Here is a 13,827-nt window from a genome sequence, read left to right on the forward strand (position 1 = left end):
GCCCTGCGGGGACAGGGGCGTTAGCGGGGCGGGACCGGGGGCGCGGGGGGTCCGGGGCGCGGGTCCCGGGGGGGGTTTCGGGGGGTCCCACGTGGGGCCGGGCCCGGAGCTCCGGGCGATACCTGCTCTCGCTGCCGCTGCCGGAAACGGAAAGGGAGGAGCCCGGCAGCCAGGGCGGGAACGTAACATCCGGTGCGCGCGCCCCGCTCGGGAATCTCCGGCACCACCCCTCGGCGCGTTCGGCTCCGCTCGGGTATTTCCGACACAGCCCCTCGGCGCGTTCGGCTCCGCTCGGGTATTTCCGACACAGCCCCTCGGCGCGTTCGGCTTCGCTCGGGCTCGTTCGGCTCCGCTCGGCTCTTTCCGTCACTAGCCCCCCTTTCCCCACCCCCCATCAAAGCGGGGTGCGTGTAAATCTTTCCTCGCCCCGGACGCGGGCCGCCTCAGGGCTCCCCATAGCGGCCCCTGCAGCCCAGGGACCATTCACCTGCCCCTCCCCCCGCAACGTCCCCCCAACTGGGAGGTGGTGGTGAGATTTTGACTCCCAATATATCTCTCTATTAGGTGTATTACGGTAGGCCTGGGAGCTAGGCGCTGTTCATTGTTCATTCAGTGTATTATGGGAGCACCCAGTCATGGCCCCCGGTGCACGGTGCTGTACATGACGGTAGCACCATGTGACATTTTTCCATTTCCCTGTGACTTTTTTCTTGTGGCTCATTAGCCGTCACTGAGGGGCTGCGGGTCGGGTGTGAGGGGCACTGGCAGAGCTGGGGGGGAAGGCCAGGGCCGGGCTAGCAGGGGGCTGCGGGTCGGGAGTGAGGGGCACCGGCAGGGCTCGGGGGGGGAAGGGTTGGGCTACAGGGGCTGCAGGTCAGGAGTGAGGGGCACCGGCAGAGCTGTGGGGGGCCCAGGGCCAGGCTAGCAGGGGGCTGCAGGTCGGGAGTGAGGAGCACCCTTCATTGAGCGGGGTTCTGCGGGCTGGTAATTAACAAGCCCCGGGGGGGGGCGCATTGATCGGGGCTGGCGCGCAGGCTGGGGATCGATGGGGCGCGGGACTGGCTCCAGTGCTCAGTCGGGACGGGGCCGTGGGCGGGCGGGATGGGGCTGTGGGGGGCCCTGGTGCTGCTGGCCCTGCTGGGGGGCGGGGGGTGCCCCTTCGAGCTGCAGGAGGCCATCCGGGAGCTGCAGAGCGAGAATGCCCAGCTGCAGGGCCGGGTGCAGAACCTGAGCCAGGCCCTGGGCGAGCTGCGTCTGCTCGTCTGGAACCGCTCGCGGGGTGAGCCGGGGATGGGGATGGGGCGGGACCCAGGGAGCAACCCCCCCTGCCACCAGGTGCAGAGCCCCCCTCCTGTGACCCTGCCAGAAGCAGAGGCCCCACCCCCCCAGAGTTCAGAGCCCCCATCCTGGTTCAAAGCCCCCATCCTGTGACACCCCCCTGAGAGCATAGCACCGCCCTGGGTTCAGAGCTCCCCTGGGTTTAGACCCTCCCTCCTGTGACCCCCTGGCATCAGAGCCCCCCGCCTGGGGCCCCCTAATAGCACAGCCAACCCCCCTCCCAGGGTGCAGACCGCCCCCAATGCAGATCCCCCACAGGCCCGTCCCCCCGAGAACAGAGCATCTGCACCATTGAGAGTAGCCCCCTCTGAGACCAGAAACCCCCTTTTCTAAAACAAGACCCCCCAAAACCAGTGACTCAACCCCGGAACCCAGAGACCCCCCTTTGAGATCAGTGACCCCCCCCACATCCCTTCCTCCCAGATTGGGACCCCCTTAGACCAGAGACACCCCCCTTCACTCCTTTTGTCCCTCTCCACCCCCCACCCCCCAGCTCACACTCTGCCCAACTGGACACCAGCTCAGGGGACCCCAAACCTGGAGTGGGGTAGGGGGCTCCATCATCCAGCCCTCGACTTCTCTGCTTGGGGGGGGGGGCTGTCCATGCCTGAGAGGGGCCTGTTTGAGAACTAGGCTGAGGCCCCCAAAACTCGTCACACATATGTAGGCCTTAGGCCATGACTGACCTGGGCTGGGTTGGGAGACCAACTGGACCCTTGGCTCTAGGAGTGTGTGTGGGGTGTCTAGTGGGTTAGAGTGGGGGTGGATCTGGGAGCCAGGACACCTGGGTTCTCGCCCCAGCTCTGGAGAGGAGTGGGGTCTAGTGGTTAGAGCGTGGGGGGGGCTGGGAGCCAGGACTCCTGGGTTCCATCCCTGGCTCGGGGGTGGGGGGTGGGGGGCATGGTTAGAACTCCTCTGATTCCCCTCTGTCCTGCCCCCCAGATTCAGGAGCCGCGCCCGAGCACCTACTCCATGACCACCTGCCCTGCCGGCCGGACCTGCCCCACGGACGTGGCCGCCGCCCCCCACCTCCACGCCCCCTGCCTGGGGCTGCTGGCGGCTGGCCTGACCCTGGGGGCGCTGGCCCTGCACGGCCCCTTCCTGCAGCTGGCGGGGGACTGAGACACCGCCCGCCCCTGGCTGCAGAGCCCCCCTGCCGCGAGCCTGAGGGGGACGGATTGACCCACACCTTGTTAGAAGGCTGAGGAGCAAAGAACAATGAGGGGAGGGGCTGGAGTTGGGGCAGATTTGGGGTGGGAAATCCCCCCTCCCCTCCCCTTCCCCAAGCAACCCTACAAAAATAAAGAGCCTGAGGCAACATGGATGAGGCTGGGCTCATGTTTTGTGGTGCCAGGTTCCCCACTGCCCCCCCCCCGCCCTGCATCCTCCTCCCCTGCAGCCTCCTCTTTGCCCCGACTGGAACAATGTATGCCCCCCCTCTGGGGACACATCCACCCCGCAGCCCCTGTTTTTCCTCAGCCCCATACCCAGCCCTAGATCTGTCCCCGCAGGCCCCACAGCTGCTCCCCCACCCGCAACTCGCTTCATTCCCCCCCCCCCCCCCGAGCGGGACCTGGCTGCAGTGCTGGGAGAGAGAAGAAAACAGCTGGTGGGGGGTGGGGGATAGTGGTTAGAGTGGGGGGGGGGGCTGGGAGCCAGGACTCCTGGGTTCTCTCCCTGGCTCTGGGAGGCGAGGGGGGGTCTAGTGGTTAGAGCAGGGGGGGCTGGGAGCCAGGACTTCTGGGTTGTATCCTGGCTCTGGGAGGGGAGTGGGGCTGCCCCACCCCCAGACTTTAGTGCCTCAGTCGTAAACCCTTCCCAACCCCAAAGGCCCCAGTTGACCTTCCAGCTCCCCTCGCCCAGTTCCATGTGAGCCCGATCGCCCTGGGGGAGCCGGGTTAGAGACGCGCGGGTCCCCATGAATGGGGCAGCCTTAGCCTGGCTCAGGCCAACCTGCCCCCTGAGCAGCGTGGGGGTCGGCTGATTCCTGGGGGGTAGGAGGTGACAGAGTTCGGCTCGGATCTGCCACATCCGGGGGCGGGGGCAGTTCTGGGGGGGGTCAGGTGGGGAGAAAGGGGGCGCTGGAGGTTCTCAGCAGCTTTTGGGGTGGGGGCAGGTTCAGCTCTCGGCCCCCATGGGCCAGGGGTGGAAGGAAAATAAGTCAGGGGGCAACACCTGGGAGTGAGGGGCACGGGCAGGGCTGGGGGGAGCCCAGGGCTGGGCTAGCAGGGGGCTGTGGGTCGGGAGTGAGGGGCACCAGCAGAGCTGTATTAGGACCCCCACTGGCCGGGGAGGGGGAGCCCAGCCCCTCCTCCCCTCCCCTTCAGTTGATTAGCAGCCGCTGTTAATTGTGTCATTAAGCAGCAGGGGCTGAGGCAGCTGTTGGTGACGTGGGGCTACAGCTAATGTGGGTCACTCAATGGGCTTTTTCCATCCCGCCCCCCATTGCAGGCCCAGAACCCCCGGGGGCGCCCGGTGCTGAGCAGGGAAGGGTAAGGAGCAAATTTGTAACTGCAACACATGGTACCACTGCGGGCCTGATCCTGGGAGCCTCCCAGAGCCGGGGAGAGAACCCAGGAGTCCTGGCTCCCAGCCCCCCCCCCCCCACTCCCAGCCCCCCCCCCCAAAGCTGGGGAGAGAACCCAGCTCCCAGGTCCCCCCCTGCTCTAACCACTAGCCCACACTCCCTCCCAGAGTGGGACTAGAACCCAGGAGTCCGGGCTCCAGCCCCCCCACTTCCTGTCCCACTGCGTAGCCTCTCTCCTCTAATTACTTCCCTGTGTTTAAATTTCCGCTGGCCCCATGGGCTCTAGGGAAATGCTCCGGCTCTGTGACATGTTGATCTTAATGAAAGGAACATGCCAGGCAGGGCTTGCAGCTGGCCCTAATCCCCTGGATTTCAGGCCTCAGCTCGTCCCGCGCTAACTCTGCCCTCCACGGCCCACCCTGGATGGGAGCCGGCGCCTCCTCGAGAGGGAAGGCTCCGTGCCACATTCCCTGCCCCCCTGAGCCAGCTCATCTGCCCCTTTGTAGCCCAGCTGGTTCCCCATATACCCCCCTATTCCTGCACTCCATGTCCCCTCCCCTGTCCTTGGCACACGGGGGTGGGGGGCTGTGTCTGGACCCCTCCCTCCACTGGCCTCTGCTCTTCCCTTTGCAAGGGCCTGGATCCTGCTCCCCAGTGCAGAGGAGCCGGTCGGTCCCTCTCCATGCGTCGGGGGAGCCATGGGGCCCGATATGGACCCGGGCCAGGCTGGCAGGCAGCAACCCAGATACACCCCACCCCGCCCCGCCAGCAGGGGGCAGCGGGAGCGTGCGCACAGATACACACACACAGATCCTGTATCAGGGATCATTTCTGTAATGCGTATCTGTCCATCGCTCCGCGTATCCCTCTTCTCTGTCTGTCTCCTGAGCATCGTCAATCGCTTTCTTCCATCCACTCACCTACCCCCCCCCCGCTGAGACACCCCCTCTATCTATCTATCTATCTATCTATCTATCTATCTATCTATCTATCCCCACACACCCCATCTATCTATCTATCTATCTATCTATCTATCTATCTATCTATCCCCACACACCCATCTATCCATCTATCTATCTATCCCCATTCACCCCCTCTATCTATCTATCTATCTATCTATCTATCTATCTATCTATCTATCCCCACACACCCCATCTATCTATCTATCTATCTATCTATCCCACACACCCCATCTAATCCATCTATCTATCTATCCCCATTCACCCCCTCTATCTATCTATCTATCTATCCCCACACACCCCTTCTATCTATCTATCTATCTATCTATCTATCTATCTATCTATCTATCCCCATTCACCCCATCTATCTATCTATCTATCTATCTATCTATCTATCTATCTATCCCCACACACCCCATCTATCCATCTATCTATCCCCATTCACCCCCCTATCTATCTATCTATCTATCTATCTATCTATCTATCTATCTATCTATCCCCACACACCTCATCTATCTATCCCCATTCACCCCATCTATCCATCTATCATCCCTATTCACCCCCTCTATCTATCTATCCCCACACACCCCATCTATCCATCTATCTATCTATCCCATTCACCCCATCTATCTATCTATTTATCTATCCCCACACACCCCATCTATCTATCCCCACACACCCCATCTATCCATCTATCTATCTATCTATCCCATTCACCCCCTGTATCTATCTATCTATCTATCTATCTATCTATCTATCTATCTATCTATCCCCACACACCCATCTATCCATCTATCTATCTATCCCATTCACCCCCTCTATCTACATCTATCTATCCCCACATACCCCATCTATCTATCTAATCCCATTCACCCCATCTATCCATCTATCTATCCATTGACCCCCTCTATCTATCTATCTATCTATCTATCTATCTATCTATCTATCTATCTATCCCCACACACCCCCTCTATCTATCCCCATTCACCCCCATCTATCTATCCCTCCACCTCTACACTTCTCTCCCTCTCTCTACCTCCCCATTGAGACACCCCCTCTATCTATCTATCTATCTATCTATCTATCTATCTATCTATCTTATCTCTATCTATCTATCATCCCCCACACCCCATCTATCTATCTATCTATCTATCTATCTATCTATCTATCTATCTATCTATCCCCACACACACCATCTATCCATCTATCTATCTATCCCCATTCACCCCCTCTATCTATCTATCTATCTATCTATCTATCTATCTATCTATCTATCTATCTATCTATCTATCCCCACACACCCCATCTATCTATCTATCTATCTATCTATCCCCACACACCCCATCTATCCATCTATCTATCTATCCCCATTCACCCCCTCTATCTATCTATCTATCTATCTATCTATCTATCTATCTATCCCCACACACCCCTTCTATCTATCTATCTATCTATCTATCTACCTATCTATCTATCTATCTATCTATCCCCATTCACCCCATCTATCTATCTATCTATCTATCTATCTATCTATCTATCTATCTATCTATCTATCCCCACACACCCCATCTATCCATCTATCTATCCCCATTCACCCCCGCTATCTATCTATCTATCTATCTATCTATCTATCTATCTATCCCCACACACCTCATCTATCTATCCCCATTCACCCCATCTATCCATCTATCTATCCCTATTCACCCCCTCTATCTATCTATCCCCACACACCCCATCTATCCATCTATCTATCTATCCCCATTCACCCCATCTATCTATCTATTTATCTATCCCCACACACCCCATCTATCTATCCCCACACACCCCATCTATCCATCTATCTATCTATCCCCATTCACCCCCTGTATCTATCTATCTATCTATCTATCTATCTATCTATCTATCTATCTATCTATCTATCCCCACACACCCCATCTATCTATCCCCATTCACCCCATCTATCCATCTATCTATCCCTATTCACCCCCTCTATCTATCTATCCCCACACACCCCATCTATCCATCTATCTATCTATCCCCATTCACCCCCTCTATCTATCTATCTATCTATCCCCACATACCCCATCTATCTATCTATCCCCATTCACCCCATCTATCCATCTATCTATCCCCATTGACCCCCTCTATCTATCTATCTATCTATCTATCTATCTATCCCCACACACCCCCTCTATCTATCCCCATTCACCCCATCTATCTATCCCTCCACCTCTACACTTCTCTCCCTCTCTCTACCTCCCCATTGAGACACCCCCTCTATCTATCTATCTATCCCCACACACCCCATCTATCTATCTATCCCTCCACCTCTACACTTCTCTCCCTCTCTTTACCCCCCCCCCACTGACCCCTCCAGCTGTGCGGGGCTGAGGGGATCAAGCTGAGTATCAGCCCCCCCCCCTCCGGCCCCATTGATTAGATGCTAATCCATAGCTCTCAGCACCAGGGCGCCTTTGCGCTAATGAAGAGCTTTTCAATCAGCGGGCGGCTTCCCCCCCAACCCGCCCCGCGGCTCGGGCCCGGGGGAAGCGGTTCCCCCAGCCCGGCAGGCACAGGGGCCGTTCGGGGGGCTCACGGGACACAAGGGGCAGGAGACCCCGGATTTCATGAAGCCAGCCAGACTCAAGGCTGTGTCCTGTGAGTCTGGATCCCAGCGGAGGCGGGTCCGGCTTGAGACTGTTCCAATCCACGGAGCAATTCATCGCGGAGCCGCTTTTCCTTTGCATCCCCCAAGCTCAATAGCCAACATCACCTGGTCGAAGAGCCGCATTGGTTTTATTCAGCGACGCAAAATCCACCCCCTGCCGCCCCCCCACCCCCGATCCCTGGGTCGAACAGCTGAGGTGAGCCGGATCTCAGACACTGCTGGTGTTTTATTCCTTTGAAGGGAAAGGCCCAGCTCAAAGTGTCTTCAAAACAGCCCCTTTTGAGTCGCACTCCCTGATACACTCCCCAGATTGAGGACTCAGTCTGGGTTTTTTTTTGTTCGTCTGAACAGATTAAAACTTTGGGGACCAAACGAAGAACCGTCGTGAGCCCAAAACTTTGCGTCCCGAAATTCACCCGGTTCAAGACCGCGTTAGAGCCAAAGACTCCAACCCGGTGTCCGGCTCCCCGATCTCAGCAACGGACAGTCACTGGATTTCAGACTCTCCTTGCAATTTTCTTCTTTGGGCTCCACCCAAGTAACTCAGCACCCATCTAAAGCTCTCGCTGGCCCGGGTCTTTGCCGCTGATCCTGGCCCTGTGGCGGCGAATCGATCCAGTCAATCTCAGATTTTTTGGAGGTGGCCCAAATGCGGCTTCGTTTGCCGCCCTGATCTCCACAACCGCTTGAGGATACTGGAGTTTGTTCTTTTGAGCCAGCGCCGGTCCGAAGACGGTGTGACGCCCGGTCGGCGGGCGGGCAGGATCGAACCGGGCACCGCTGGAGCTAAATGCATGAGCCTCGGCTGCATGAGCTAAAAGCCAACTGCTTGTAGAGGAGACGCGTTAATCTCAGTGCCACTGGACGGGACACAGCGCCACACCCAGGAGGTGTGCGGGTCACAAGGGCCCCAAGGTGCCTCCAACCCCGAACGGAGCAGCCGAGATCTTTCGCCCAGGAAAGCAGCGGGTTGCGGGGGGGAAAGGGGGGAGCAGGAAGCTACATAATTCTCCGCAGCTTTGCAGGGAAGACAGAGACCCAGCGCTGGATTAGCGCGGAGAAAAGATTTTGATTCCTGCCTCCAAGACGGGCTGGAAGCTAAGAGTGGATTAAACGATCAATCCGCAGAGCGTGGAGCATCGTCCTGGCCCGTCCAATTCGGGGAGGGAGGGAGGGAGGGAGGGAAGGGGCCATATGGGAGCCGAAATCGCCGTCTGGAGTCCAAGAAACTTTCTCTCCCAGAGAGACTGAAGCCTTGGCAGCGAGTGGGAGGAAAAGGCGGGGGGTGGGGGTGGGGGGAGACAGACATTAGGAAGGGAGCTGCCGGCCTGTGGCGACGGAGGCCGGGGCCCGGGACGATGATCAAGCTGAGCCGGAAGACGCGCTCGCTGCTGGCGCTGGCCTTGAACTCGCTGGCCCTCTGCTTGGCCGTGTCGGCCTTCGCCACCAGCTACTGGTGCGAGGGGACGCACAAGGTGGTCAAACCGCCCTGCCTGTCGGCCATCAGGCAGGGCAACTGCGTGCCCGTCGGGGCCAACGAGACGGAGGCCGGGAACTCCACCCTGGACCCCAACGTGGTGCAGTACATCTGGGAGACGGGCGAGGACAAGTACGCCTTCCGCTACTTCCACACCGGCTTCTGGCTGTCCTGCGAGGAGCACCACGGAGGTAGGGACAGCCCCCGCGCCCCAGCCCAGAGTTGGTCGCATCTCGGTGCCAGGCGAGGGGTTCCCTTATACCCAACCCCTGCACCCCACCCCAGAGGGGCCGCATCAGCACTGGGCAAGGGATCCCCGTGTACCCAGCCCCTGTGCCCCACCCCAGAGGTGGTTGCATCTTAGTGATGGGCGAGGGGTCCCTGTATACACAGCCCCTGCGCCCCACCCTAGAGGGGCCGCATCAGCCCTGGGCAAGGGATCCCCGTATACCCAGCCCCTGCACCCCACCCCAGAGGTGGCCACGTCTCAGCCCACGGCCAAGGTAAACCCAATAAACATTTTGGGGGAGGGTTGGACTGTGCCCCCTCCGTCCCGCTGACCTCACACTCTGTCCTTTTCTCTCTCCCTCATCCCCTCGCCCCCAGACGAGATCTGTCGCAGTTTCATAGAGCTGCCCCCTGAGTCGGAGAAAGGTGAGCAGCCGGACAGATGGACAAAGCTGGGGGCGGGACTTTCCCCCAGCTCAGCAGCTCCTCCACGGGCACCCCCAGGATGGGGGCTCCAGCTGGCAGACCCCCCCCACCAACACACCCACCCAGCAGCCCCCCCCCACCGACACGCAGACCCAGCAGCCCCCCCCAACGACACGCACACCCAGCGGTCCCCCTGACACACCCACCCAGCAGCCCCCCCCGACACGCACACCCAGCGGCCCCCCCCACTGAGATGCACACCCAGCGGCCCCCTGACACACCCACCCAGCGGCCCCCCAACACACCCACCCAGCGGCCCCCCCCACCGACACGCACACCCAGCGGCCCCCCCCACTGAGATGCACACCCAGCGGCCCCCCAACACACCCACCCAGCAGCCTCCCCAACCGAGACGCACACCCAGCAGCCCCCCTCCCCGACTGGGCAGAGTGGGGCTGGGAGGAGGGCGGGGGGCAGGCCGGGGGCGGGATGGGGGGGCCGTGCTGACCATGGGGTGCCCCCCAGGGGTGCTGTGGCTGTCGGTGGCGTCGGAGTTCCTGTACATCGCCCTGCTCAGCGTCGGCTTCGTGCTCATGGGCCTGGACGCCACCTGCTACGCGGACTTCATCGCTGGGCTCAAGATTAACGCCTTCGCTGCGGTGATCACCGTGCTGTCGGGTACCGGCCCCCCTCTGCCCCCCCAGCCCTGTCTGCCCCCCGCCTGCCCCCGGTCCCCCTCTGCCCCCTGCCTGCCCCCCAACGCCTTCGCTGCGGTGATCACTGTTCACTGTTGGGTACCGGCCCCTGGCCTTCTGGCCCCCCGGCCCCCTGCCTGCCCCCCACCTGCCCTCCCAGCCCCCCAATGCCTTAGCCGTGGTGATCACCATGCTGTCGGGTACCGGCCCCCCTCTGCCCCCCCAGCCCTGTCTGCCCCCCGCCTGCCCCCGGTCCCCCTCTGCCCCCTGCCTGCCCCCCAACGCCTTCGCTGAGGTGATCACTGTTCACTGTTGGGTACCGGCCCCTGGCCTTCTGGCCCCCCGGCCCCCTGCCTGCCCCCCACCTGCCCTCCCAGCCCCCCAACGCCTTAGCCGTGGTGATCACCATGCTGTCGGGTACCGAGCTCCCCCTTCAGCTCCCCCAGCCTCCCGCCCTCTACGTTCATCAGTGTGCTGCCGGGTGCCACCCCACCCAAACCCCCCTGGCCCCCCGACATCACCCCCATTAACCCCTTCAGTGCCACTGCCCTCCCTGATCCCCCCAACCCCCCATGCTGCCCCTGCTCACTGGGCTCTCTGTCCCCAGGCCTCCTGGGCATGGTGGCCCATATGATGTACATGACGGTCTTCCAGGTGGCCGTCAACCTGGGGCCCAAGGACTGGAGACCCCAGACCTGGTTCTACGGCTGGTCCTTCGGGTGAGTGACCCCGGGGACATGGGGCTTTTCCCCTCTAGGGGGCACCGCCTCCCATCCAGCCCCCAGGTGCCCTGCTGCTCCCCCTGTTCTGGGGACGCACGATGGAGTCCTTCCTGGCCCTTTGGAAGAGCCCCGGAGATGCTGGACAGGCGTGTGCACGGCTGGGGAGGGGCGGGCCTGGGGGATGGACGGACTGAGGGACAGAGGGATGTGGAGCGGCTGGGCATAAGGGTGGGTGGGACATACATGGGCGGATGAGAGGGTGACTAGCTGGCTGGCTGGGGAAGGGAATGGCGGAACAGCTGCTGGGTGGGAAGATCGCTGAGCGGTGGATGGTGACTGGGGGTGGGTGGGCGAGTAGATAGCTGAGCGGTGGATGGATGGATGGATGGGGGAGTAGATAGCTGGGTGGGTGAGTGGATAGATGGGTGGGTGGGTAGGTAGGTGGGTGGGTGGATGGATGGGTGGGCGGGAGGGTAGGTCAGTGGGTGGACAGATGGATGGATGGGTAGGTAGGTCAGTGGGTGGACAGATGCGTGGGTGGATGGATGGATGGGTGGGTAGGTCACTGGGTGGATGGATGGATGGGTGGGTAGGTAGCTGGCTGGGTGGACGGATAGGTGTGTGGGTGAATACGTAGGTAGGTCAGTGGGTGGATGGGTGGGTGAGTGGGTAGGTAGGTCAGTGGGTGGGTGGGTGGGTAGGTAGGTGGGTGGGTTGGTGGATGGACGGACAGATGGAAGTTATGTGGAGAGGGCAGCGGGTACCTGGGTGTAGGGAAGAGGCTGGGGGTGGGTGGGAAGAGGTGGGGAGCACAGGGCTGGGTATTTGAGGAGAGTGGGGGGCTGTGGCTGGGGCTTACCGCTCCCTGGCCCGATCCCCCCTTCTTCCCCGCCCACCCGCAGCATGGCCTGGCTCTCGTTCACGCTCTGCATGTCGGCCTCGGTGCTGACCCTCAACACCTACACCAAGACCCTGCTGGAGTTCCAGTACCGTCGCCGGACCTGCGAGCAGCAGAGCCAGCGGGGGCTGCGCTCGCCCGGCCCGGCGCCCGACCTCGAGCGCTTCCTGTGGGACAAGTACGTCTTCAGCGTCAGCGGCTCGCTGGACTTCTCCCCTGGCCGCGCCCGCCCCGCCGCCGGGGGGTGCAAGGGCCGCGGCGGGGGCTACGCCGGCCTGGCCGGGGAGCGCTGCGGGGATGCCGGTGACCCAGACGATGGCGAGCCCTGCTAGGGGGTGGGGGAATTGACCGTCCCTGGCCCCCCTTATCTCCACAGTCCTACTCTCCCCCCACAATCAAACCTCCCTCCCCCTCCCTTCCCCCCCCCAGATCCCTTCCCCCATTCATGCCCCTTTCCCTTCCCCCTCCCCAATCCATGTCTCTTTCCCCTCCCCCCACCCCACAATTCCCTCCCCAGTGAGGATGCTGGGTGGGGCAGGCTGGGGCAGCCCCAGGGTCCCTCTGAGGCCAGAGCTCCCTAGTGGGGACGCCGGGCAGTGCAGGCTGGGGCAGCCCCAGGGTCCCTCTGAGGCCAGAGCCCCCTAGTGGGGACGCCGGGCAGTGCAGGCTGGGGCAGCCCCAGGGTCCCTCTGAGTCCAGAGACCCCTAGTGGGGATACTGGGCAGTGCAGGCTGGGGCAACCCCAGGGTCCCTCTGAGGTCAGAGCCCCCTAGTGGGGACGCCGGGCAGTGCAGGCTGGGGCAGCCCCAGGGTCCCTCTGAGGCCAGAGACCCCTAGTGGGGACGCCGGGTAGTGCAGGCTGGGGCAGCCCCAGGCTCCCTCTGGGCCCAGCAGCCTCAGTCCAGAACCAGGAGCGATCCCGGCCCCAGCCGCGGGCCCCAGAGCAGGAACCAAGCAGGAGCGACTCAGCCTGGTGGCGGCAGCGAGAGGCTCACACAGGTGGCGGGGATGTAACAGCCAGAAGCTGGAGCTGGGGAGCGAGGCACCTGCAGGCCACCCAGGGGCCATCACTGTGGGGGGCGGGTGGGTGTGTGTGTGACCGCTACCAGGGCAGCAAGGGGGAGAAATGTCACCCTGAGTCTTGCTGGTGTCACCCCCTCTGGGAATTCCTCTGGGGTCCCCGTGACACCGAGTGGCCATGTGGGGAGCAGGGTGCCAGTGCCCCTCGCTCCCGACCCGCAGCCCCCTGCTAGCCCAGCCCTGGTGCCTCTCAATCCCCAAACACCACCCCCCCCCCCAGCTCTCCTGATGCGTGTGGCAGGGGTGTGTAATTGCTGTTTGGTTCTCACAGGGCAGCTCCCATCTGGGGAGGTCAGAGGTCGTACCACTCCGCGTGATTAAAGAAATTGAGAATTAAGCGGCGCCAGCCTGGTTCTTCTGGCGAGAGCGGAGGGGGGGAGCGGGCACCATGCCAGCCTGGCGGCGGGAGCTACGCGGCGGTTATCAAAGGCGGCCACCAGGGCCTTTTCCAGCAGCCTGGCAGCCTCCTGGGGGCAAAGCATCGGCCCCTCACCCCCTGTAGCTCCTGGATGCATCGTCCCGCACCACCTCTGGAGACAGGTGGGGCCAAACGCTGCAGGAGCAAAGGGAGTTCTCACCCCACCTTGGTGCTGGGGGGCTCGGGCTTCAGTTCTGGGGTGGTTGAGTGGCAGGCTCCAGCCGTGGGGCACCGACCCACAGCTCTGGGCTCCGGCCACAAGCACTAGGCCCCGGCTCCGGCCTCGCTCTCTGGCCCCTGGCTGCCTAGCGGTGGGACTCACCCCCCCCCCCATTGCCCCAGGCCTCTGTTGCCTCCCCCAACCCCCATCGTCCCCACTGTCCCCCCTCCA

The 13,827-nt window shown here is 61.7% G+C and overlaps 1 protein-coding gene across 1 annotated transcript; it reads left to right on the top strand.

The window, feature by feature from the left end:
- The first annotated feature begins 8,837 nt into the window (after positions 1-8,837).
- LOC141976869 (germ cell-specific gene 1-like protein) lies at positions 8,838-12,270 on the top strand. The gene is made up of 5 exons (XM_074938034.1): positions 8,838-9,160; positions 9,576-9,623; positions 10,149-10,301; positions 10,926-11,037; positions 11,943-12,270. The coding sequence occupies exons 1-5, from the start codon at positions 8,851-8,853 to the stop codon at positions 12,268-12,270; spliced, it is 951 nt and encodes a 316-aa protein (XP_074794135.1). The 5' UTR covers positions 8,838-8,850.
- Positions 12,271-13,827: the final 1,557 nt, after the last annotated feature.

Source organism: Natator depressus, chromosome 23, assembly GCF_965152275.1.
Source record: "Natator depressus isolate rNatDep1 chromosome 23, rNatDep2.hap1, whole genome shotgun sequence".
Lineage (NCBI taxonomy): Eukaryota > Metazoa > Chordata > Testudines > Cheloniidae > Natator > Natator depressus.